Source organism: Rhinatrema bivittatum, chromosome 6 (assembly GCF_901001135.1).
Source record: "Rhinatrema bivittatum chromosome 6, aRhiBiv1.1, whole genome shotgun sequence".
NCBI classification, from domain to species: Eukaryota; Metazoa; Chordata; class Amphibia; order Gymnophiona; family Rhinatrematidae; genus Rhinatrema; species Rhinatrema bivittatum.
Window position 1 is genome coordinate 25,773,912 of NC_042620.1, and position 27,052 is coordinate 25,800,963.

The 27,052-nt window shown below is 46.1% G+C and overlaps 1 protein-coding gene across 2 annotated transcripts in view; it reads left to right on the top strand.

Moving 5' to 3' along the window:
• MRAS (muscle RAS oncogene homolog) overlaps nt 1–27,052 on the top strand; it is a 119,463-nt gene that overhangs the window by 82,778 nt on the left and 9,633 nt on the right. For both annotated transcript variants that reach the window (XM_029605146.1, XM_029605147.1), the window contains exon 3: nt 22,624–22,777. In XM_029605146.1, the coding sequence (XP_029461006.1) occupies nt 22,624–22,777 (154 nt within the window). The remainder of the gene's footprint in view (nt 1–22,623; nt 22,778–27,052) is intronic.

Sequence of the window (27,052 nt, forward strand, 5' to 3'; positions counted from 1 at the left end):
CATTCCCTTGAGTATAGTGTCAGGGTAAGAAGGAGGCTTTCAGTGTTACGGGCTTTACGAAAACCAAATTGAGCCGGGTGAAGGGTGTTGTGCTCTTCAAGGAATTCGGTGAGCTGGATATTGACTATTTTCTCCATTATTTTTGCTATGAAAGGCAAGTTAGAAATAGGGCGATAATTAGCTGGGATACTGGGGTCAAGGTTAGGTTTTTTTTAGGAGGGGTTTGACTACTGCATGTTTATCTTATTGGTTTACAGATAACTTAACGTATTACAGAGAACTTTTCACAGAAACCATAAGGCTATAAGAACAAGGCTGGAACTGCATTATAAAGGAAAACTTCACTCCAATTTAGACCACAAATCCAGGTCTCAAGGGGGAGGAGATGCTAATGAGGAGAATAATAGGAAAAAACATTCCCATAAAAAAGAGGCGATGGCATGTACATTACCCCTCCTGAAAAGTACAAAATAACTGATCTAAGTATTAGGACTCACATTTTGGGGAGAAGACAAAATCCATTTCCTAGAACTTATAAATGCTCGGTTCAGGAGCAAAAAAAAAGAATTTTAATAATTTAACTTAATGCTACATTTACAAGGATGTCTCCATGTAAATGAGGCACCCAAAGGCCGAGTTTCCCGATGTAGGGCTGGAAAAAACCCTTCTCTCCTCCTGAGTAGCTTTGGCAAGATCAGGAAAAAATGTGTGCAAACTGCCCCCAAAAAATGAAGCCCCATATTCTGAAAATAACTGCACATAACCAAACCATAAACGTTGCCCGATCAGCAGTCTCAAAAGTTGAGGATGCCTGGCATCCACTTAGGTTTTCCAGATCAGGTGGGGATTGCACCTCATTCATTCTGGAACATTGAAACAGACCAAAGTAGACTTTTATTAAAAGAAGGAATACTTTCTGGGGAAATATGTAATATTTCAATTAAAATCTTCTGCGAGGTAATTCTTGGCAATTTCCCAATAACTTTAGGAATTTTTTTTTTTTAAATTGTAGGTTTAAATGCCTTAAGCAATTTTCAATAAATTCCACTTTCCTGGTTAAAGCTCCTTGTTCCTGGATCACTGTAGCATGAACCTTCTGGATACTTTTCATATCATCTTCCAATATTTGGATCTTCTTGGTGTGGGCTAGCAATTGGGAGTTATGATCCTGGGTCCAGTCTCGAAGAGACCTTGGTAGCCAAGCTGGGTCTTTTAATGCCATGAGTGTTCTACTAACTCCCAGTTGGAGTCCAGAGTCACCACGGCTAGTTTAGAAAATGGAGCTACAAACCGTGACCCTCCTGCCTGATGTAGAGGAACAGGAGGACACCGAATTTCCAGAAGAGCAGCAAGAGTGGACTCTTCCCCCACAGAGAAACATCGGTTCGCCAGGCTTCCAGGTGCTCCAATGTTGAAGCCATGGTTCTGAACGCTCCGCCCGCACCAACTCCCTCTGCCGTGGCTCAGAAGAGATCATCAGTCGGGGATACAAGTGCCATATCTGAGGAGGTGAAACGCAGCGGTGGTCTACGATGAGGGGGACTCGTATACTTCCCCTGGACGGGCTTGAAGCTCCTCTCACAAGCCCATCAATGGAGGTCATGCGCCCTATAGTAGGAGGTTTGGTAGCAAACTCAATGACGGGAACGCTAACCAGGGAGTAGCTGGGTTTCAGAGGGGGGTAAAACCCAAACTATCCCTTTTCTCTTAGAAGGCACAGAAAGACTGAAGGAAGTAGAGCCAGAGAAGCGAATTTCTCAGAGCGGTGCTGCCATCTTAACTCCCATATATATACACATACTTTATTTAAAATTCGTTTTGGTAAACCATGCTGAGCGGATAACAATGCCAAAATGCGGAGAAACAGCAAACACAAAATTAAAAAATCATAATTTTAAAAAAGACAATAGAATAGCTTGACAATCACCAAAACTTCATAAATGCTTCCTGGTGTCAGGTGGGTGTAGGCTGGACTCCGGGTGCACCCCCACTGGAGTAGACCAGGACCAAGGCAGGGTAAGGCTTGGAATTATCTTCTCTCTAGCCAGCCCCCTCCCCTGCAGGTTGAGCCCTTGGGTTCTGGGAGCCAGTAGGGCTTGGCTTCTGCTGCAAAACATTGTAAGTCAAGCTGGATGAGGCAGGACAGGCGGAAGAGGCTAGACAAGGTAAGGCAGTCACAAGCAGGAACTAAAGTCAGGCACAGGCTGTAGATGTTGGGGCAGAGTCAGGCTGGAAGCTGAGGACTGGATATGGGGCACGAGCTAGGACACAATACAGGCTCAGGCTGGGGACTGGGAAACACACAAGGTACTGGACAGGGCAGTGCAAGACAGAAAGAGGATAGGACTGGACTGGACTGGACAGAACAGGGAAGGCTAACAGGGTACAAGGCTAGGCTTGAGAACATAGCAAGCCCGGAGCAGTAAGGCAAGGCAGAGGCCCAGGGGGCCAGAGAGCAAGGCAGAAAACCTGCATAGGCCATAAAGCAAGACAGAAATGAGAACAAGGTGGCCAGGTTGGGGAGTCAAGATGACTCAGAGGTAGGCAGACCAGCTTAAGTAGTTCAGGAACTGCTGACTCAGGTGACCAGTGAGGAGATGGCTCAGATAGCTAGGAGCAGAGCTCGCTGGTGGCCTCTGCTGGTGGGGAGGCATCATTGCAGATAGAAGCAGAGCACGGTGAAGCTACTCAGCAGGTGAAACCGTGACACCTGGATTACGAAAGGCTTTGTAATCTTCAATTAAATATAACTGCTGACGACCTCGATAACAATATTACCAAAAGGTCTGCCATAGGTTTTTTAATGTTCTTGAAGAGTGTTTTTTTATTTATTTATTTATTTTATTTATTTTATTTTATATACCGGCAGCCGTTTGCACATCGTGCCGGTTTACAGATAACTTCACGCATATCCAGCATAGCTCCCTGCTTCAACAGCAGGGGAGAAGAAAACCTGATACTTCACGCATATCCAGCATAGCTCTCTGCTTCAACGGCAGGGGAGAAGAAAAACTGATACTTCACGCATATCCAGCATAGCTCTCTGCTTCAACGGCAGGGGAGAAGAAAAACTGATACTTCACGCATATCCAGCATAGCTCTCTGCTTCAACGGCAGGGGAGAAGAAAAACTGATACTTCACGCATATCCAGCATAGCTCTCTGCTTCAACAGCAGGGGAGAAGAAAAAAGGATTCGCACTCACAAAGCGGGGAGTAGCTGGCTTGTTACGGCGGTTACTACCCCAAACCAAATAAGCCTGATACTTCACTTTCAATGCATATCCTGCTTCAACGGCAGGGGAGAAGAAAAACTGATACTTCACGCATATCCAGCATAGCTCTCTGCTTCAACGGCAGGGGAGAAGAAAAACTGATACTACAAGCATATCCAGCATAGCTCCCTGCTTCAACAGCAGGGGAGAAGAAAAACAACCAATAAGGGCTGAACAACACAGTCTGGGTAAAACAAATAAGCATGGGTGTAGCTTGCTTATTGCGGCGGTTACTTCCCCTACTACCCATAACTAATCAAGCTTGATATTTCACTTGGTTGCAGCTCCATCACTGCTCTCTACATTAATGGTGGGGGTGGAAGGGAAATAGAACCAAAGAGCTAAGAGAAACAGATAAGTATGAGAAAAAAATGTGAAGCTTGCTGGGCAGACTGGATGGGCCATTTGGTCTTCTTCTGCCGTCATTTCTATGTTTCTATGTTTCTATGTAACCAAGGATATATAGGCAAAGCCTTTACAAGGAACATTTGGAGTTTTTGAAGTGTAATTTCTTAATGATGTATATTATTCTGATTACATTGCTTACTTTTAATTATGTATGTTTTTACCTTGTAAACCGCTTAGCCGGACAGGTCTCTGCCCAATTCTGCAGTATATAAATCCTTTTAAATAAATAAATAAATAAAAATAACTTGTTGGGTAACAAGTTCCATAGGGCTGGACCTGTACATGGAAAAGTCTCATAGCAGAGTTTCCTGCAGGCAGGCTTCTTTTACCGATGGAAGCTTTAACGAACACTGTGTCCTGCAGAATGTAAAGTCCCCGGCAGGCATTTATTCAGATAACAGATCTCCCCAGTGATAGCCCTAAATAGCAAACAAAGCACTTAAAACAGATTTCTCTGCCAGACAGACGGATAACCAGTGAAGCTGATACAGAATTGGGATCACACGCTGTCTTGGAGCGCAACCTGCTAAAAGCCGAGCCCCAGCATTTTGGAGCAATTTGTAATATCTTAAGATGGCATTGATGAAGGCCAACGTATAACGAATTACAATCTATGGATGTCAAAACAAATGCCTGTAACATTGTACGAAAACCAGCTTGTGGAATAACTTACTTTAGTTTCCATAGTAACCTCGGCTTAAAATACCCTGCCTTAGGACAGCCTTTAACTGGAGCTGCAGGCACCAAAGGGAGTCCAACAAGACCCCCCAAGCTCACTGTTTGAAAACGAAATCTCCATCCCCTCGAGAGCTAGAGAAGGCCACAGGTCAGGGATCAGGGTCCAGCCAGCTCCTAAGGCTTCGGATTTCCATAAATTCAAAGCAAGCTAATTTTAGTGCATCCAAACAGGCGCTGCATGCAAACACAGTGGATACACAATCTCCTACCAGAAACAACCGAATGTCAGCGGCAGATGCTTGAGGCTACTTTTAAGTCCACCCCAAAAAAAAAAAAAAAAAAATCAGAGAAGGGCGGAAGATAAATATTTAAGTAAACATTGCTGACAGGACAGACCCCTGTGGAGCACCCAAACCAATTAGTATTCAGAATGAAGATTGTGCCCCAATTATTACTGGCGATCACTTTTAAAAAAAAAAAGCAAAAGCCATTGAATAACTGATCCCCCTATACCCCTCTTCCTTGCGTTTAACTCATTGTAGTAAAGCTTTTAAGAAAGTGTTTAAAATGTATCCGTTTGGTGTGGCATGTTAGACTAGCTTTATGGTCTAAGTCCGGGGTTCCCAACCTTTGTGGGAGCGTGGACTCCTTTTCAGTCTCCAAAACGTTCACGGACCCCACCTATGCTTCCCTCTTATTTTTACCTGCACTTATGTGCTGTATATAGAAAAATTATTAAAGTAATAAACAGATTTTAAACATGTCATTATTTGTTTAAGGCATTGCATAACATTTAGTTAACCGCAGCCTGAGTTAGTTCACTTGTCTTGACTCGGGCACGATGCAACATTTTTTATTACAAAAGCAGGCCATGCTTCCTCCAGGAGACGCCAAAGCCAAGATCTTAACATCAGACACAAAAATGACCTGACAGAAGGCGGTTCTGCCGACCGTCAAGTAAAGTCCTAGAACTTGAAATATGTAGTGGGGGAGCTGCCAGCATTAGAAATAATTATATCTACACCAGGCTCATTCATAATATATAAAACATTAAATAATGCTTACTGAGATACCGTAAATGGAATACATAGAATTGCAAGGCACAGCAGTAAATGTGCAAGAATGTACTTATAATCAATAACTTGCAGAGTAAAACTACAGGCAGCTGGATCCGGAGTAACTGGGGGAACGCACTGAGGGAGAGAGAGGAGAGAGACTGGCAAGAAAGATTGGTGGAGGTGAGTGAGAGATTGGTAGGGATGGACTGGTGGAAGTAAAGAGAGAGAGAGTGGGGGTCTGGTTGGGATAAACAGTGGAGCAGAGACTGGAGAGAGAGACTGGTGAGAAAGCAGCCCCACATCAAGGTGGAGAGAGGTTTAGTGCACTTACCCCTCCCAACCTTCCTCCCCCACCATATTTTTTTTTTTTAAAGAAAGTCATCTGTGACAGGGAAACCACCCTGTTTGATCTTGGTGGGGTCCAATGGCTCTCTCCACACCTGCCTGTTACCAAACTCCATACATGCAGAGACAGGACACCCCCTCTCCTAAGCAAGAGGCACTGTTACAAACGTTTTGCACCATTGTCACAAAGTGCTGGGCATGTATGGCACTGGCATCTCTAGATAGAAGAACCTTCTAAGTAACAAAGAATTCCCCGACCTGTGTCAAACATCAGACTACCCATAAAATTATTCAAGAGCATCAATCAAAAATTCTTCTGTATAGGAGTGGGACAGAATCCCAATATAAAACCTGCACTTCAAGTTCTACAATACCCTGCATTCACTGAAACTCCCCCCAACAAAGGGTGCAGAGCAGAACAAGGACACTTCCTCTTACCATTCACCATAAAAAAATAATAATCCAATTCTGGTGTCACCTCATTAACAGCAACACAAACGCCCTCCACTACCAGGAACGTTGTATAATACAAAATCCTGCAAAAAATGTATTTGGGACAGATAGGAGCCTGTCATACTATAACACCTTAACTGCCAGACTCAAACAGTAACAATCCTACCTATGAATAGGCAACACTGCAACTATTACAGCAGGCCCTAAAACACCAGTACACCTACTGTTAGGAAACTGAACAAATCTAGCTGCTGTGGGTCCCTATATAGAAAGTATGTGCTAGCAGAATACCTCCTCTAAGTCACACGTGCAAAACACACAGACCCTCACCAATTGCAAAATAGAGACCATAAAATTATAAATACAACCGGGCAGACAGTGTGACAATGGAAAAACAAAAACCTCACATCCTCATAAAACATCAAACAATACAATCAAAAAATATAAAATATCAATAATAGTAAAAACATACTAATAAAGAATATTTCAGAACTGATATCTAGAACATCCAATAACAAACTAATACATTTTTAAATTTCCCAAGCATCAAATATTTCAAAACAGACCCAACAAATAATTGCCAACAATTTTAAAACTAAGGATTAAAAAATTCCCCACTCTCCATACCTGGGAACTTCTGATTTCCTGTTGCCCTGAGATTGCTGTGTATTAGGAGGGGGACACACAATCTTTCTCCTCTCTTACACACACACACGTGCGTGCATGCTCTTTCACTCACACATGCTCACATTCATTCTCACTCGTACATACATGATCCTGCTCACACCCATGCTCCCTCTCTCACAAACACATGTGCCCTCACACACACATTCTTGCTCACATTCATGCTGTCACACACAAAGGCACTCTCATACTCGCATGCTATCACAGAAACACATTCTCCTCTCTTATTCACATAGGCTCTCACAGCCTCACTCTTTCACCTGTTCCTCTTCTTTATTTCCTAGAGTCTGGGGGGGGGGGTCCCGTGGATACCTCCTCTCTCTCAATGTTGCCAGCGGATTGGGAAGTGGTAGCAGCTGCCCAGCATTTCTCAGTCTTCAGCTGCTGGTGGGATGAATGTATTGGTGGCCCATCGGGCCTCCTTCTGTCTTGTGCCAATATGCCCTGCTGCCTCCTTCAGTCTTCTTTGGCTGGGGTGCGTATCTTTTTTTCATGGTGCAGGATGGCTTCTATCCCTACTTAGTTCCCATTGACCCCTGTTATGGTCTTGTGGACAGCTAGAGAACCGTGGAACCACTCATTTAAGTTTCTTATTGAGTTTTACCTGATATAATTATTTTTAGGATATTGTGTTCTATGATTTGTGTCTATTAGTTTTGATGCTGTGCTTTTATGATTTTTGTTTTGTTTTATTTCCTTTATTGTTTGTCGGGTTTATTTTTTTTTTGGGGGGGGGGTCTTATATAAACCACTCTGAGCTATGGTGGACAGCAGTATAGAAATACTGTAAGTCATTCTTTATCTTTACTAGTATCACAGGCTCCTGACAAATCAAGCAAAATTAGAAGTTTCCCCCTTGTCTGTCTTAGAACCTGGTCAGATAGGGATGGTAATAGTTTCAGTACCATGCCCATACTGAAACTGATTCAGAACGTCAGATAAAAATCATTTAGCTAAGACCTACTTTTTCAAGGCGTTTCCCTAGCATCAGAAGACTTGATATTGGCGGTATAACTAGATGGAAGGTGGACAGGAAGACTATCCCTTTTACTAAAGGGACTAATGGCCTTTTTGAAGAAACTGGGAACTCACCCTCCAATGAAAGATTGACCGATTTTGTAACCACCTCAAGGAAAATAGATTTCATGCTCTACAACACCCAAACTGGGCAGCTATCCAAAGGTCAGAAGGAAGTTCTTACCTCTAGAAATACTTCCTCTTTCTCAACTGAAAAAACATAACTAAATGTGTCCCAAATTCCTGGATGACTGGATCAGAGGTCACCAAGGACGCCCCCCTTTAAGTTACCCAAGCGTATCTGAAAATGTTTGGCTGGCAGTAATCAGGAAAGGTCTCAGTTAAGCTGTGAGGAAATAGACTGCCCTTTTGGTGGCATAACAAGCTTATGTACAATTTCAAAAAGCTATGATAAATATGCAAAGTGCCAAGAGAAAATGTCCAAAAAAGAGCATTTTATTGAACACAAAAGAATGAATAAATTTCAGAAATACAGAAGATGGGTACACGTACAGACGTACATATTTAAAAACACAAGCGACCACAGTTTCACCATAACACAAGCTGGCTATTTCAGGGGCCACAAACAGAGAAAAAACAACTTAACGTACACACAATGCAGGCTACATAGAGCCTACGTATAGAGCTAGAATAATGATTGCTCACAACTTATAACGGTCGACTATGCAAACTTCTTGATGGAATAAATATTTCTTAGAAAAAGACCATATAATCAAAGGTCTTTATAAACAATTGTTTTGAAGAGCACAAATCTGCAAGACATTGAAAAAATAGATAGGACCATTACCATACACAATTTATTTTTATATATATATCAAAGTCCAAGATATCTAGATGTGCTCACCTTAACACGTTTAAACAACGATTCACACGTGCTGATATCACGCCAAGAAGAGCAACCTAAATAAATAGTGAAAAATAAACCTAACAAAGTAAACCAAAATCAAAAAATAAAGCAAAACTTACCATAACCAAATAAAGTCCCAACACTGGCACAGACAGCCAAAAAATGCCGCTCATGGATCTACCATTCCTGGAAGGATTTAAATGCAATAACCAATAGTGATGTCACTCTCAACTGCATGACGTATTTTAAACAAACCAATAGCATCACAAATATGCTACTGACACAAGCCTGAAGCTTTCACAAAAAGGAATTCTATTAACATCCAGGTTTAAGGCATTGGGTGCAGCACTATTCCATTCATAAACGAACTTCGGCTCCTTCTATGTCAATACTTTTGAGTTGTTACCCCTATGGTGAAGCTGAACCTGATAAATTACAAAAAAACACTTAACTTCCACACGATGCGCCAAGAATTTTCAATGGGCTACAAGCAGAGCCCCTTCCCTTTGTGTCCAGATGCAACTCATATATTCGAGCATCCTCATACGTACACACAGCTTAGTTTGACCTATGTACACGGACGTTGTTTTTCTTTGCAAGTGATAGACGTAATTCAATCAAAATGAGCTGGTGGCTTTTAGGTCTGAAGCAGTGTCGTAATATCTATCTCCTTTAATTCATATACAAAAGGGCACAGGGAGCATGTTCCACATTTATATTGACCTGTCTATGCCTGCGCTATACATGGGAGTCATTGGGAGAGAGGCCAAAGTAGGGTTCCAGCTGGCTCCACATTTTCAGGACAGGTTGATCCAGTCCTGGTTTTACACCTCTGCATGCAGGTACATTTAAGGCCAAATTTTAAAAGTTTAAGCATGTAAGAGCGGGGTTTGCACGCAAACCCTGGTATGCATCCATGTGCCAGCCCCTGAAAAAGGGGTGGTCTGGGCAGGGTGGAGGCCAGCTGGGACAGTGGCCATTAGCCGTTGTTCTGGGAAGCGCGCACCAGCAGCCGGCCGGCGCGCTTACCTCGCATCTGCTCCAGAGGAGCAGCAAGGAATAAAATAAAAATTTAGGGGAAGGTAGGTTAGATTTAGGGGGTGGGGAGGAGAGGGGGAGTGGGAGGAAGTGTAGGGAGGGGGGTAGGGAAGTTTCTTCCCAGTCCGCTCCAATTAAGGAAGGTCCGATTTTTGCGTCGCCGTGTGTATTTTACAAAAATTTGCCCCCCCCCCTCCCCCCCCGGCATGGATTTTAAAATCCAGCGTGCATGTGCGCCCGACTTTATAGCATGTTGCGTGTATGTTATAAAATCGGTGCGTCTATGTGCTCGCGCCAGGAACCGTACACGTGTGGACACGCGCTCACTGCTTTGAAAATCTACCTCTTAGTCTTGCTTTCATTAGGGAATGCAATAGGGAAACTAGAATAAGTCCCAGCATGCAATGGGGTAAAACCAGGACTGGATCAACCTGTTCTGAAAATCTGGAGCCAGTTGGCAACCCTAGGCTGAAGTGAATTGACCCAAAGAAGGATTCTTTTTAAAGGCAAAAACGGGGGGCTTGGAAAATAGCGTGTCTAATTGTAGAATAGACCAAAGTTTTTGAATAGAATTAAGTCTATCTGCAAACGGAGAAAATGGAAACGCACAAAGAAATCTAGATATAGGAGATTTACAAGATGACCCCAGCAAGCTATCGCGATTAGCATATAATGCTTGTTTGTAAGCTTTTCTGATTATAAGACCTTCCTATATTCTCTGGCCTGAAATCTACTTTCTAATTCACTTGACCATAGCCTGTATTCATCAGTTGTAGAACGTACATGCTGCAATCGAAGGAATTGTCCAATTGGTATATTACTCTTAAGGGACTTTGGATGGAAAATGTCACAATGTAAAATAATATTTTAATCAGTGCTTTTATGAAAAATGGTAGTACACAAGATTACATTATTTTTAAAAATACATAAATCAAGATATGAAACAGACTGCTGCAGGATAGGGTCAAGCATATTAATCCAATATATGAAAGTATGCAATTGAAGCAATGACCCCCGACCATATTCAAAACACATTGTCGCTGTATCGTATCCACATAACTAAAAATAGCTGAAAACTCTATGTATAAATGAAACGACGCATAGGGATACCCTTAACCCGGTGGTATAATTGCTGATCAAAACTGAAACCTTTTTCAAGAACTATTTTAGCCAGACTGTCCAAGAATTTAATCTTAGGGCCAGAAAGATCCATACTTGGCAAAGTGTCTTCTATATTCTTGCCTGCTATATCCTGGGGGATATTTGTATAAAGGGACGCGATATTAGCTGTGACCAACGTTAATCGCCTGAGAGTCAGACGTATCCTTTACAAAGGATTTGCCTGGAGTAACATTCGGTTGCAGAAAGCTGTCTATATATTTGGAAATAGGAAGGGAGGAGAGTGACTTGCGGATTTTTAAATATGTATGTCTGTGCGTGTACATGTCTGATGTGTTTTTTTTAATTTATTCATTCTTTATGTATTCAATAAAATGCTCTTATAAATTTTTGTAAATTTTCTCTTGGCACTTTTGCATATTTATCACTGTTGTTCAGTGCCTTCTTGTACCTTCTGTTTTTTTTATACCATGGCAATATCAAAAAGCTCCTATGGTGGGTTAAGAGAAGCTTTGAAACAGGAGGAATAATATTCCATCCTGGCGGATTCAAAGGCAAGATGGTAGCCATCCCGTGCAGTCATGTAGGCCGTCTTATATGAATCTAATCGATGTCTTATGCCACTGCTGTCCAGCATGACACATAATACGCTTTTTATCCGTGAGATCTAAACTAGACCAAGTAATTTCAAGTAGAGATCTCCAGTGTACTTGATAAAGATTTGGCCAACTAATCATCTGAATCAAAGCCCAACAAAGCTTTAGAGTTGCCCTATTCTTCCTCACACCTAACCAGGTCTATAGGCCCACGATATGGGTGCATGGATATCTGCTACAGTAGATAACCTGCATCTATTAGGCATGTAGGCCTACTTCCCCCTCAAACATACACGCAAATGTTTAGTTACATACAAATGCCTGCAATGTGTTGAAAGCACGCACCTTTCCCAATTATTTTATGAAACACATGCACGCAAAAGAAAACTTGCTCATGTAAAATCGTGATTTATATGTAGAAGTTGGTATATTTTAAGACGTGCATGTGTAATAGCACCAGTTTGCCAATACTTTCACCAGTTCACCCGCTCCTACAAGTCATTGAGACCCTCCTAATTCTTCACCCTGAACTCTCTCTCCCCAGATCCCCCACACACAACCAACAGCAGCCATCAAAATAATCTATCAATTGCACTAGGTAATTAGCAGGTGTGAAATTGTGCAAATAAGTTGCCTACTATATTCACATAAATCTTTTATAAAATAATGTGTGTTTTTCGTAGCCCTGCCCTGGAACACCCCAAAACATTTTTTTTTTGTGCAGGTAAAATATGTACACGAAACTGAAAATATTTTGTATGTTTTTAAATAGCAGGTACATGAGTATAAGCTACTTATGTTGCGCTTGGAGGTGGACCCTTGTTCTGGAGCAGTGTAGGGTGGCTCCCTGGTCTGACCCAGGATGCACCTGCCACCAGGAGGCGGAGCACAGGAGGAGACACTGGCTGGGTGGAGCCCTTGGGTACCCGGGCTGCTTGGACTTAGGTGGGCCTCGCAGGGTCTCCCAGATAGGAAGTATAGAGATGTGCCCACCAGGATCAAGAGTGCGCGGTCAATGTCTTGACTAGAGGCCCGAGGGATCAAGGAAGGCCAGTACAGTGTCTGCGATGACAAGGCTAGGAGCAGGGCCAGAATCCAGGAGGTGTGGTCAGTAGTAGCAGAGGTCAAGTTCCAAAGTTCAGTCTGAGAGTAGTCAGCAAAGCAGGGGTCAGGTTCCAGAGGTCAGACATGGTCAAGGAGGCAGGCAAAGGTCAGAATCCAGGCAGCGATCAGCGTGGTCAAGGAGGCAGGCAAAGGTCAGAATCCGGGCAGTGGTCAGCATGGTCGAGCAGATAGAGGTCAGTATCAGAGAGTCAGTCCAGGAGGTACTACCTGGGGGAATACAGGAACAGGAGGACACGGAGGCAAACTAGTACACACACGGTGTCGACCCGATTGTCAAGGCAAGGAAGTGCAGGCAGGCACTTCCTCTTGTACTGCATTCAATCAGGGCGTGCCGCGGAGCTAGGACCCGACCCTGGTCCTATAATGGACCGGGCGGTCCATGCACGAGCGCCTAGGGGCGGGGCCGATGCCACGGACGACGCCGAACCCGGCTGTGAGGCCTGGCGCGCCGAGGAAGGCCCGGCGACCGCCGCTGCGGGACACTCAGGCCTGGAGGAGCTTGCGGCTGCTGCTGGAGAGGCCGACCTGGGGCCTGCAGAGGAGTTGGAGGTGAGCAGGCCCGTGCGCACAACAACTTATGCCTGTATATGCTACTTTTACACGCATGAATCCTCTGAACATTCACTCCTAACCACGTGAAATTTTTCTGCTGAGTGAACTTCATTTGTCTGAGTCAGGTGACACATCAGTGATCTTGGAAAGTGTAAAAAAAAATGTGGAATTTCCTAAGAGAATATAGCTGATTTTATAAGTGGGTTTTCAAATATGCAGATGCCTGGAGCCTCTCTTATCCAATGTCAAGAGACTTGTACAGCATACTAACAGGCCGATTTCTGTAAAATGCGCTGGGCCTCGCGCACTGTTTAACAGGGGTTTGGCTGCGGGTTTTCAAGGGGCTTAGCGGCTCAAACGCGAGGCCAAATCCCCTGCTTGTTACTGGGTTAGATTTGTCTATATGAATATAAATAATTTCTTGTATCTAATTGTTAATTTGTATTTTTTTTTATCAAGAAATTTCATTCTCTGCCTAATGGAATCTAGAATGTGTTTTTGGGGTTTGTTTGGGGGTTTTTTCTCCTTTCTTAAGCCCCCTGTCCCAACTTGTGGGAGAACCTTGGCGTGTGTAAAACACTTATCCCGGAACAGGAAGGTAGCCCTCACTAGAAAACACGTTGGATCAAGCTCTTTATCTTTTTATGTATCAAAAAATGCTTAACTTGTATTTCTACTTGGTCACATTAAGAAAGGGAAACCTCTTGGTTCAGTGTGGTCAAGGGCAAATTGAGCTGCTGCGCACAGGGAGAAAAGCAAATGGCCTGCAATCTGTCTCCTTGAGTCGGCGGAGTCTGTGCCTTCATTGGGTATTGGTGCTGGGGCCGCTCAAGCTGCAGGCCTCCCCCCTCGTGTCCCAGCACCTGAGCTCACACCGAGACACTTCCTGTTCCTGAAAGCACAGTATATGCCCTGCGGGTCACAGGAGCCAATAAGCTTGAGCCCTGAGAATATCCCCCCCAGGTAGGACAGCACCGAGTCACGTGGTGAGAGCTCAGGATGCGGCTCGCCTGTCATCCTGTGGACGGATAGAGATGGCGGGAGGGATCTGCACGTTTCCCCCCCCCGTTCCTGACCCATGGCGGGTCATTTCCTGTTTAATGCTGTTCGTGTGTTCAGCTGCCCGCTGGTTTCCCAGGTCTCATGGCCTCCCTTTCAGCAGGTCCTTAACTCCCTCTCCCTCCTTACTCTCCCCCCCCCCCCTTCACGAATGCAGCCCTGGGGGAGGGGGTCTTGAGGCTTAAGATCCGAGTCCAGAGTCACAGCAAAGGCAGAAAGTCATTGTGGCTGCAATGTTCTGAGAGAGGGCAGGGCAGTCGCCGTCAAAACAGTTCCAGAGGAGGTTTTGCAAATACAAACTGTTTTGGTAAGAGATTTCGTAAGAAACGTCCTGGAGAATGGAGCCATTGTTAGTTTTTCCACCCTGCGCCTGGCTTTCTGCAGTCTGGGACGATGTTTGTTTGTTTTCTTCCTCCTGGGCCCCGTAATTTAAAGAAGTGGCAGAAGATTTAACATCAGGGGGTTCCCACCTACCCCCGTCCTTCTCAGGTCCCTGAGAGCTAGCAGTCCGCAATCACTTTTATTTAATCTGTTAAACATGACTAAATTGAGTGCTTCCTCAGAAAGAGCAGAAGTCTCACTTACCCAGCTTAAAGTTAAGCCTTTAGTGCTTATCACAGTCGCCAGTCATGCAGGGCAGTGTTAAAGGCGGCACTTACCTTAACATGTAGTCATGTGGTGCACTTCCAGCCTGACATGACAGTAACTGTTAATCCCAAAAATATTGAGTATATCCAAGAAAATCTGATTCCAGAGCATAAGAAAACCCATACTGGGTCAGGCCAAGGTCCATTGAGCCCAGAATCCCTGACAGTGGTCACTCTGGGTCATCTGGCAGATCCCAAAAAGTAGCTCCTTTTTTTTTTTTTTTTTTCTCACTCCTGGGGACAGCATTGGTTTTCCCTAGTGTACCTGGCTGCTAATGTTTTTTATCAACTTTCTTTCCTCCAGGAACTTGTCCAAACCTCTTTTAAACCCTGCTATGCTACTGGCCTTGACCACATCCTCTGGCAACAGATTCCACAGCTTGATAGTGCGCCGAGTGGAAAAGTACTTTCTAAGATTTGTTTTAAATCTGCTGGTTATTCATTTTATGGAGTGTCCTCTCAGTATTATTTGAAAGGATAACTTCATAAAGTCCTGAGAACTGTTATTTAAGAAATTGCCATTCTGGGTCAGACCAAGGGTCCATCAAGCCCAGCATCCTGTTTCCAACAGAGGCCAAACCAGGCCACAAGAACCTGGCAGGATCCCAAACGCTAAGTAGATCCCATGCTACTGATGCCAGTAATAGCAGTGGCTATTTTCTAAGACAACTTGATTAATAGCAATAAATGGACTTCTCCTCCAAGAACTTATCCAAACCTTTTTTAAACTCAGCTATACTAACTGCACTAACCACATCCCTTGGCAACAAATGCCAGAACTTAATTGTGCGTCAAGTGAGAGAGAATTTTCTATCTTATTTATTTATTTAAGGCTTTTATATACCAATGTTCCTGTACTAGTACATATCACGTCGGTTTACATAGAACCAAGGTTGGAAATTACATCAAACAAGAGGGTACAGATAACAGGGCTAACTTCATATGAACTTATAGATAAAGCAGCGAACGACTTAAAATAAAATTATTATAAATATAAGAATAAATATACAAAATATAAATAAACAAACATTCAACAAACTTGGATTTACAGCAGACTTGAAAAGCATGAGTGCATTATAGCATACAGCTTGTGGGGAAATAATGAGATTAAATTATAAGATTAAATGGTTAAGGCATCGGACATCTCACATCATCGTGAATCTGACCCTGAGGGAGAGACCTTTAAGTGAAGGCTTTTGTGAAAAGCCAAGTTTTGAGCTTCTTTTTGAACGTCCGACTACAAGTTTCTAGCCGAAGGTCTGTTGGAAGGGCATTCCAGTGAGAGGGGCTGGCGGTCGAGAATGCACGTTTCTTGAGCGATGACTTGGCTGGAGGTGCATATAAGGTGCCTAAGTAGCTGGATCTGATTGGTCTCGATGATGCGTGGGGACGAAGTGGGTCACTTAGATTTAGCGAAGTTTGGGAATGAATGGTCTTGTGGGTTATGGCTAGTACTTTGAATATGATTCTAAATTTAATAGGGAGCCCAGTGTAGGTTCTTTAGAATAGGTGTGATGTGTTCTCCTCTACTAGAGTTGGTTAGGATCCTGGCAGCCGAGTTCTGCAGCATTTGTAATGGTTTGGTGGTGATAGCTGGGAGGCCAATTAGCAGAGAGTTGCAATAGTCAATTTTTGAAAATAGAATAGTTTGGAGGACTGTTCTAAAGTCCTGAAAGTGGAGGAGAGGTTTTAGCTTTTTCAATATGTGTAGCTTGTGAAAACATTCTTTCGTAGTGTTTGTGACAAATTTTTTTAGATTCAGCCTATTGTCGATAGTAACGCCAAGGTCTCTTACGTGAGTGGGGGAGATCATTAGCAGTGTGAGGATTGTTGGCAGCCTGACAGTTGTCATCCAGGGTGATCAGCATAAGTTCCGTTTTTGCAGTATTGAGAACTAAGTTAAGGCTAGTGAGGAGGGAATTTATGGACTGTAGACAGTTGTTCCAGAAATTGATGGTGTTGGAGATATCTTGTCTCCTCCCAGCCATCTTTTTTTTTCCAAGCTGAAGAGTCCTAACCTGTGTAGCCTCTTTTTTCATAGGGGAGCCGTTCCCACCATGATTTCTAGGTCTGCAGTTCTCTTGTAGCTACCATATTACGCTGCCTCCTGCGAGTGTAGAACAGGTGTAGGCAGCACCCGGCCTCCAGTGCCTCAAGCTGCAATGTTTTCATGATACCCACCATGAATATGCAATGGAGGCAGGGCATGCAAATGCATCTCATGAATATTCAGTGTCATTATCTTGAAAATCTGACACTCTTGCAGCACTTTAGAACAAGTTCCCCACCCCTGCTCTAGAAGGATAATGGACAAGTGCACTGAACCATTCATTGTTACCAGAGGACGTGGTCAGGTTTGGGTTGCCACCTGGCTCCAACTTTTCAGGACAAGTTGATCTTCCCTGCCTGCTGGGACTTATTCTGATTTCCCTATTGCATTCCCTAAGAAAAGCAAGACTATGTCCCAGCAGGCAGTTGGGTAAATCAGGACTGGATCAGCCTGTCCTGACAATCGGGAGCCAGTTGTCAACCCTAGTCAAGGCGATTAGCATAATGAGGTTTATGTCGCTACAGGTATTCGTTGGGTAGCATTCTTGCTTTTTGTGTCTCTCACAGAGGAGCATGTGGGACACTAATTTAATGCTCTTTAGACCAATAAGGCAAAATCTATATGGAGGTAAACAGATATATCTAAAAAAAAAATAAATAAATAGATAAACTACACTAATAGAGAGTAATTACAATACAATATACTTCTCGATAAACGTAACCATAGTATGAATATAAACATACAAATTAAATCAAATTATAAGTACACAGATTTAGAATTATCTTAACAGGATAGCAAATGAGTGTTCCTGCAACAATAAAAAGCAGTGTCTGTTGGTTCACAAGAGGGGGAAGCCATCACTACACAGGCCATGCCCACGGGTGGGGCTGCTGACGGCAGAGGCCTGGGGACTAGGCAGAGGCCGCGCCAAGGGAAAACTCTTGGTGCAGTGTGGGCAAGGGCAAATTGAGCTGCTGCGCACAGAGAGAAAAGCAAATGGCCTGCAATCTGTCTCCCTGAGACAGCGGAGTCTGTGCCTTCATTCGGTATTGGTGCTGGGGCCGCTCAAGCTGCAGGCCTCCCCCCTCGTGTCCGAGCACCTGCGCTCACACCGAGACACTTCCTGTTCCTGAAAGCACAGTATATGCCCTGCGGGTCACAGGAGCCAATAAGCTTGAGCCCTGAGAATATCCCCCCCGCCCCCCGATAGGACAGCACCGAGTCACGCGGTGAGAGCTCGGGACGCGGCTCGCCTGTCATCGCGTGGACAGATAGAGATGGCGGGAGGGATCTGCATGTTTCCCCCCCGTTCCTGACCCATGGCGGGTCATTTCCTGTTTAATGCTGTTCGTGTGTTCAGCTGCAGGCTGGTTTCCCAGGTCTCATGGCCTCCCTTTCAGCAGGTCCTTAACTCCCTCTCCCGCCTGACTCCCCCCACCACAAATGCAGCCTTGTGGGGGTCTTGAGGCTTAAGATCCGAGTCCAGAGTCACAGCAGAGGCAGAAAGTCATTGTGGCTGCGATGTTCTGAGAGAGGGCAGGGCAGTCGCCGTCAAAACAGTTCCAGAGGAGCTTTTGCAAATACAAACTGTTTTGGTAAGAGATTTTGTAAGAATCGTCCTGGAGAATGGAGCCATTGTTCGTTTTTCCACCCTGCGCCTGGCTTTCTGCAGTCTGGGACGATGTTTGTTTGTTTGTTTCTTCCTCCTGGGCCCCGTAATTTAAAGAAGTGGCAGAAGGCTCGGCCAGGGAGACAATGCCTGCAGTGTTGTTCTGAGTGCGACCCGCTGGCCCGGTTCGGCCGACGTCTGTCGCAGCGGGAGTGGATAAAGCCAGGAAGAAAGCGGTCGCCGAGTGCTCCCTTTCCACCCCTCGGTCAGACCCCGAACAGAGAAAGCGGTGACCTCGCCCCCGTTAACCCGAGCAGACGAGGAAACCCCTGGGTGGGTTGGCAGGGGTAGTGGGAGCTGTTTTAAACCTACTTCCCCATTTTTTTTCCCCATTTGAGTTCGAGACTCGTCGACCCTCTCTCTTGCTCTCGCTGTTTTATACAATAAAGTTAACAAATAAAACCGAAAAAAATTCCCCCCTCCTCTTCTGCAGCCTGTCACCTTTTTGATCGCTCATCAGACCCCCACTCCCCACCCCTTGTTGCGTCCGTCGGTCTCAGACGGCTTCGACCCTTGTGCCTCACCTTTTTTCTCCGCTCTCCCCGCTAGCCTTGGGAAGATGGCTGCCGCCGCGTCTGCAAGCCGCGCTCTCCGGTGTCCCCGGAACGGCTATGGCGTTGCCTCCCGCCATGTTTCTCTCAAGGGCCTCCTAGGATGCGTGCGCGCTACCCACGTCTTTTTATTCCAGCTATGGCGCGAACCTCGGGGGGCGTCCCCCTCAAGCGACGTCACGCCATCCGGGTATTTAGCCTGTACTTGTTTGCTAGCTCATTGACAGGTCTATCCAGTACCGAGCGGTAGAAAGAGCTGCGTTAGTGCCCGGCGCACCCGCGGTTGCCACACGCACAGTGCAGCTCACCTACCGCTCGATCCTGAACAATAATTTTATGCAAATGTAAACCGCGTCTAAGAAGGGTCCGTGAAGCGTTAGGCCCGCGCAACCCATTTTACTGGATAGAGCGCCTATACAGTATCCTGGGTGCGCGGGCCTAACGCTTCATGGCCACGCTGGTATCTGTCATTTCAAATGACATTTGAAATGACAGATACCAGGAAGTCGGGACTGCCAGTCCCCCCTCCCCTCCTCCCGAAGCAGGGCGCGAAAAGCAGCCTTGCTCCGGGAGGAGGGGAGAAGGGACTGGCAGTACGAAGCGGCGAAGCGACTTACTTTTTGCAGCCCCCTCCGGACATCGGACGACCTCTCCTGCCTCCAGCTGCTCGCAAAGATGGACGCCTGCACGGGGGAAAGCGGCCCCTGTGCGTGCAATTGGCCGCTCAAGACGTGACGTGACATGCCTACCTGACCGCAGGGGTCAGGTAGGCGGTAAGTTTGCAGGTTAAACGCGCGACAAAACGGCAGGGAAAGATAGCGATAGTCGGGGCGCGGGTTACGGGATGCTAGGGAATAGCTAATTCGCTCGTTTGCATGCAATATACATGCCGCGTGCGGAAGGGGTTGCCTGGGGATTTTAGGACGCGGTAGGAGTAGGTTAAAGGGGATTCGGGATCGCAGGAAGGGCTAACGCGGGTTATTAGCTGGTTAGGAGCGGGGTAAACGCGGCCTCACTTTACTGGATAGACCTGTGAGTTAGCAAGGATTGGACTCGTCCGGTCTAAGCTACTCTGCCACTTCCTTGCTGCCGTTGGAAGCTCTCTCTGCCCTTCGGTGTAATCTCTAACCTGGGTACCCGCTCCTCGGGGGCCCTCTGCTTTATTTCAGGTGCCTTACTGGGATCAGGTACTCACTCCTCGAGGGCCTGCTCTCCCTGCCTCTGTGCCTGTTACCATCTACTTCAGCCTGGTGGAATCGCCAACCTTTACAGCTACCATCTAGTGAGTAATCCAACTCTCAGTCTGTCTCATCTACAGCTTTGCCGTGCTGGGAAACCTACACCTGGATCTCCCTATACCAACTTGGTGAGATGGGTTTCCTCTGCCGAGGACTGCTACCTCTGGATCACTTCACTACTGCCACCTCTGGTGTTATACATCAAGCTGTACAATAAAAGAGCTAATTCTGTGTTTGTGTGTCCTGAATCTAGCCCAGTACTGTGACTCCTCCCCGGGCGCGTGGTCATCTGCCACAGTGCCCAAGAATCTACCCAAACACCGCTAAACCATAACGCCCCTTCGCTCTATCAGTGGAATGCCGTCTGACATTCACGTATTGCAGCCACACCACTTTACATTGCCTGATTAATGTCATGGTTTGCCCATTTGAATTCTGACTTGAAGAAGAGAGCATTAGCTCCCGAAAGCTAGTCGAGAAATGTATTGAGTTAGTCCAATAAAAAGGCATTACTTTGTAGACTTTTTTTGTTCTTATTTAACTTATTTCTGTGCATTCAAGTGGAATAACTCTGCAGCCAGACGGCTTTATCCGTTGCTATTTTGTGTCGTCCTTCTCCTGATTTTGTTGGTCAATGCTTTTCAGAAAGCAAGGCATTTTTGTTTATTTATTTATTTTTAATTTTTATATACCGATGTTCTTGTATGAAATATAAATCACTCCGGTTTACATATAACAGTGAAATGCCCAAAAAAGGGGAGGGGCTTTACATAGAACAATAGAACAAAGTACAAATTAAACATAGTATAGTATAATTACAAGAAACGTTTGAACTCAAAATCATAGTACAGTTAAAAAAAAGTCATAATCGGATAATTCAATGAGGTATCCCCTAATTGGGTTTATCATGGCATCTGGGCAGCATTAAGTGTCTGGGAAGGCTTGGCGGAAGAGCCAGGTTTTTAGCTTTTTTTTTTTAATTCCTGATGACTTGGTTCCAGTCGTAGATCTGGGGGGAGCGCGTTCCATTGGTGGGGGCTTGCTGAGGATAGTGCTGGTTTCCTTAGTGATGTTTTTGCCGGCGGGGCATACAGTGTGCCTTTGTATGCGCTTCTAATTGGTCTGGAAGATGTATGAGGTTGAAGTTGTGTGCTTAACACGATGGGCGCGAGTTTGTGAGTCGCTTTGTGGACGATTGTGAGAACTTTGTAGAGTATCCTGTGTTTAATAGGAAGCCAGTGGAGGTTACAAAGGATTGGAGTGATATGTCCTCTTTTGTTAGAGTTTGTGAGGATTCTGGCGGCGACGTTCTGTACCATCTGTAAGGGTTTGATAGTATTTGTGGGGAGTCCGAGTAGAAGGGAGTTGCAATAATCGAGCTTAGATAATATGATGGATTGAAGTACTAGCCGGAAGTCTGTGAAGTGGAGGAGGGGTTTTAGCTTTCTGAGGACTTGCAATTTGAAAAAGCAGTCCTTTGTGGTAGTGTTTATAAACCTTTTTAGGTTTAGATTGTTGTCTAGCCAGGCTCCAAGATCCCTGACGTCAGGAGAGAACGTGCTATTTGAGTTTGTTGATTGAGAGGAGCTTGATGAGATGGTGAGGGGGTCATGGGAGATAATGAGCATTTCCGTTTTATTGGCATTCAATACTAAGTTGAGGCTAGAGAGTAAGTCTTTAATTGGCTGAAGGCAGTCATTCCAGTAGGCGATAGTTTTTTGAAGGGATTCTGTGATCGGGATAAGGATTTGTATGTCATCCGCATAGAGGTAATGGGTAAGCTTGAGGTTTGCGAGTAGGTGGCAGAGGGGGAGGAGGTAGATATTGAAGAGGGTGGGTGAAAGTGAAGATCCTTGAGGGACTCCTTGGTCTGTAAGGATGGGATGAGATTCCTTGTTGTTTATCCTGACTTTATAGAATCTGTTGCTCAAGAAGGACTGAAACCAACTGAGAGCTGAGCCTTTGATGCCTATGTTGGCTAGTTGGTCTATAAGTGTAGTGTGTTTTACCGTGTCAAAAGCTGCAGACAAATCAAGAAGAACAAGCAGGTTTTTGTTTTGTTGAACTCTCTTGTATCCCCCTCCTGTTCTCCTTCCTGCCGCTGTAAGACAGGAATTGCCCACCTTATGTGTAAGAACGTAACTGAGCTAAACATTTGTTTTTTCTTTTCTGTGTTTTTTGTTTTTTCCCACTAGTTCTAGACACGGCCGGGCAGGAAGAATTCAGCGCGATGCGCGAGCAGTACATGAGGACAGGGGACGGTTTTCTTATCGTCTATTCGGTCACAGATAAAGCCAGCTTTGAACACGTGGACAGGTTCCACCAGCTCATCCTCAGAGTCAAGGACAGGTGGGTAAGAGACATTACGTCCTGCGGCTTCCTGCGCAGTCCCCAGCAGCAGGGAGAGGTGACCCTAAATGTAGGAGCAGGGGGTGCGGCTGTACTGTTCATCACAAGTGCTCAAACCGATGAAACTATTTGTTAATATTAATCATCCCACCCCCTCACTCCACTTTGGCTACTGTATTTTTTGTGCTGTAACCACATGCATTGACTTTTTTTTTTTCTCTCCGATGTTTCTGAAAGTTTGAAAATCCTGTCTACCTAGGAACAGGAGAAACTGGGAACAAGGAACTCCAATGCAAAGACTGTATGAGAAAGGGGTCTCTAAAGAACTGGGTTGTTTTTTGTTTTTTTTTAATGTAGCTCCCCCCCCTCCAGAGTAAATTTTTAAACTGGCAGCCCATTCGAACCCAGACCTTAGGCCTGACTCAGTCCTGAAAACCCTGGAGTGGCTCCTCCAATGGGAAGTTGGGGTCAGGGTGTTTAGAGGGAAACGCGTGCCACAAGGTTGTGGTGTTCCAGAACAAGGAGACTTTAAATCTGGAACGCTGCCAGTTTAGTCTTTCATTATTAAAAATTCTCCATTCAGGCTCTAAGACTTTGGAAGGGAGGTGGATGCTGTCACAACACCTCTGTGAGATCTTCTCACTTCTTCTTTCACCCGCCGGGGTGGAAGGTTCCCTTGGGCAGATGCCGACCCTCCAGAAACTTGAATCTCCTGCACCTTTCTCTTACTCTCTGCTGGAATCCTTGGGGGGAACGCGGGATGGGCAGCTCTCTCTCTCTCTCTCTCCTGTCTTCTTCCCTCACTGCTGGTTTATAGCTCTGGCCAGGCACCTGCCACTCACTTCTCACCCTTCCTGAGCAGATCTCTATCCACACCCACTGAACTCTGATCAGGGTGGCCTTAACCGAGAGAGAGAGAAAGATAAATCCAGGGTGTGAGGTTTACCTCCCTCTCCACCCTCAGGGCTGGATCTCCTTCGGGCAGAGCTGCTCTTAGTAATACATCCGAAGCAGCAGCAGCACCGGGACTTCTCTGCATGGCACTCTCTGCCCTCTCGGCTAGCACTCAGAGACAGAAGGCAGGCTCCAGCCTCCCCCAGAGAGATGAGAAACTGAACCTCTCCCCCTACCCCCATCTCCTCCCCCTCTGCCCAGAATATTCTTGGCCTTTGCTGACCCAACAGCCCAGGACTGCAACCTTGTGCCCACTCCTGGAGGACAGCGCCACTCAGTGCTCTGCCAATGTCAATCTGTCCTCCCCGGGGCGGATCACGCACCCTAGTGAAGGGACCCTGGCAACTTTAGGGTTAGTTTAAAGGGAAGTGGTTAGGACCAGCCCCCTGCCGCGGCAGCAGGGCTGCGTGTGGCCGTGTGAAGGATCCGGATTTGAGGCCAGGATCATGTCCTCCGTTCCCTGGACTGGGGGAAGCCTCTCACACAGCTTCCCCCCCCATCCCCCCCAGTGAGGGAGTTCCAGCTGTTTCACAATGGCAACAGCTTAGGCTAAACGTATGGCCCATGATTACAGGGTTCCAGGAGGGCAGCCCTGGCACATGGGACCAGCTGAAGATTGTCACTGCAGTCTCTGGGCTTAGTGAGGTGAGGAGAGGGACCGAAAAAAAAATCCAGGAAATTGTGAATGAAAGCTGTAGCCCAACAGAGGCTGACGTATAGGGCCAGATTTAAGGTAAGGGGACTTTAAAAAAACATTGGCTGGGGGTGGAGCCAGTGCCCTCCCCCCCCCAAGCTCCTCTCAGCTCTAGAGACCAACTAGCGGTCTGCCACCTGCCCTCATCTGCCAGACCCACAGCAGTGCCAGTACAAACTTCAGAAAAATCTAGTGGTGGGGCCTTTGAGCCAGCAAATGTGACAGAGAACCCACAATAGCCCTCTCCCCCCCCCCCCCCCCTTCTCCACAGCTGGGACCTCTGACATGTTTGCCTCACTGAACAAGATACTGCTGCGGACCCAGCAGAAAAGGACAAGGTGACAGGTCCGTCAGGCGGCGAGGCAGCGTAATTGTTCTGGGATCTATCAAAACACGGCACTGGGGCCAGTCTCCTCTACCTGCCTTTGTGCCTGCTGCTTCCAGCTGATCCAAAGAGCAGAAAGGAAATTACCAGGCTGGGAAAAAAAAAAAAAAAGAGGTGTTTGTTACCGAAAAAGTACTGATTGTGACCTAACCCTGAAGCCACTGGTTTCACCTGCGGCTCTCCGCTTGAACTCCACAGCAAGCTCTTTCACACATTCAGGGCTCAAAGTGTTGCTTGGGCTGTCAGCAGGACTGGGCCTCGGTTTCCATAACCGAGAGCTTGCCAGCAGCTCACCGGTTCTGCCGTAAGGGGCTCACTTTCAAACAGCCCACCTGAATTAGGCAGCAAAAATGCAAGTCTCTTCCCACCCCCCCGTTATCCCCCTCCCAAACTTGCATGCATGCAATTCCACCGGCTATGCCGTGCATGGAAAACCTTTTTTTTTTTTTCTTCAGGGAAACTGAAACGCATACTTTTGAAGATCCAAAAGCACTGGTGTACGTTTGAACCCCCAGCCCCCATACCCCTGAGAACGTCTCCACTGAGTCCGGGTAAACCTTGCACGCAGCCGGGACGCGCACACCAAAGTTGACCTTGTCCCCACCCCTGCCACCATCACTTGCTGGGTAACTTTTTTTTTTTTTTTTTGGAAACCTTGACGAAAGGAGCAAGTAACGCTGTTACGGTGCCCCCAAAGCGCAGTGGATTATTTGATCTGGCTGCCGAATGAGCAGAGCTGGGGGCGGGAATGCGGAAGAATCTTCCATGGAATGGCAGCAGGAACCTAGCGCTCTAGGGCTGCAGCTTTTGTTTCCCTTAAACGTGATCACTTCATCTACCAGCGAACATGTTCAGTGCCTCCCCCTTCTCTGACACTCACGTGCGCCCACAGGGCGTCATGCGAGCTCCAGGCTCATTGACGTTGAGGTGCCCGCCCTTTGTCTGCACTTCTTTGCTATTTAAAGAAATGAGAACTCCTTTCCGTTTCTTTAAGATACCCCTGAACTGAGCTAAAGCAAAAGGTCCGGCGAGATTTTTTTTTTTTTTTTGTCGGCTTTTCTTAGAGAAGTTGTAGGTCCAGAATGCACTGGATCAGGATTTGGTAACCAATTCAAAACCGGACCGCCTCGCGCTGTTCATGGAGAGCTTGAAGCTCTCTGGCAATTCTAACGCAGAACGTGGACGGGGTCAGGGAAGCGGCGCATTATGCAGACGGCATCGGGCGAATTTTTAAAAGCCCGACGTGCGCATCAGTTAGGGGGATGGGCAGGACGGGCCGGCGCACGCGCCGAGCGCACTTTAAAAGCTGCCAGAGTTCCTACCACTGCGCGCGCCAATGAAAAGTTCCAAAAATGGGTGGGGCCTGGGTGTTGGTCGGGGCGGGCCAACGGGCGTTCCTGGATTTCAGTTTCAATACAGGCGCGCGCCGGCCTCCCCTGCGGCATAACCTTTTTACTTCTGCTGTGGATGACGTGCGAGCTATAAAATAAAGATAAATAGGAAGACCTGCGGGGATTTAAGGGTCACGGATAACGGGAGAAGGGAGGCTATTAAACTAGGGGGGTGTGGAAGTCCTGTCCCTTACTTGGGTGAACTGGGAACGAACTGGGAAAACTGGTAATGGTGTCGGCGCACGCATCTTCTACAATACCCCCCTCCCCCTATTTGTGCGGTAGGAGCACGTTTGCGCGCATAGGCACGTGCCCGCTTAAAACTGTGTGCAAGGTCAGGCTATTTTATGACGTTATAAAATGGCCGCGTCCCTGGGCGCAGGCTGACGAACGCTCGCATTTGTGCGCCTGTTTAATAGTTACCATCCCTGAGCGCGGAGGTGCAGATTAGGGGATTTTATTTTTTTTTTAACCTGTGCACTTTGCACAAATTTAAAATAAATAAATAAATAAATGTGCCCTTTGAAAATTGTCTTAAGAGAAAGTATTTGCACGGATCTGCACTTTTTTTTTTTTGTTTTTGTACGGGCCTTGTTCTGCCTAAAAACGCACGGGCACTTTTTTTGAAAACTGAAAAAAAAGAGAACTAGTATTTTGTAAAGCCTTCCCTCAGCCCGGCTCCCAAGGACCCCTTATTTCCCCTCACACAAAACCACGCAGCTCTGCAGTCGTGATTTTTTACCCACACCACAGGGTGGGCAGTTTTCAGCAGAAATGAACTTGAAACCTGCCATCCCGGTACAATGCAGGAACCGTGCCCTCAGATGCTGAAGAGTCTGTCTGGGCCGCTC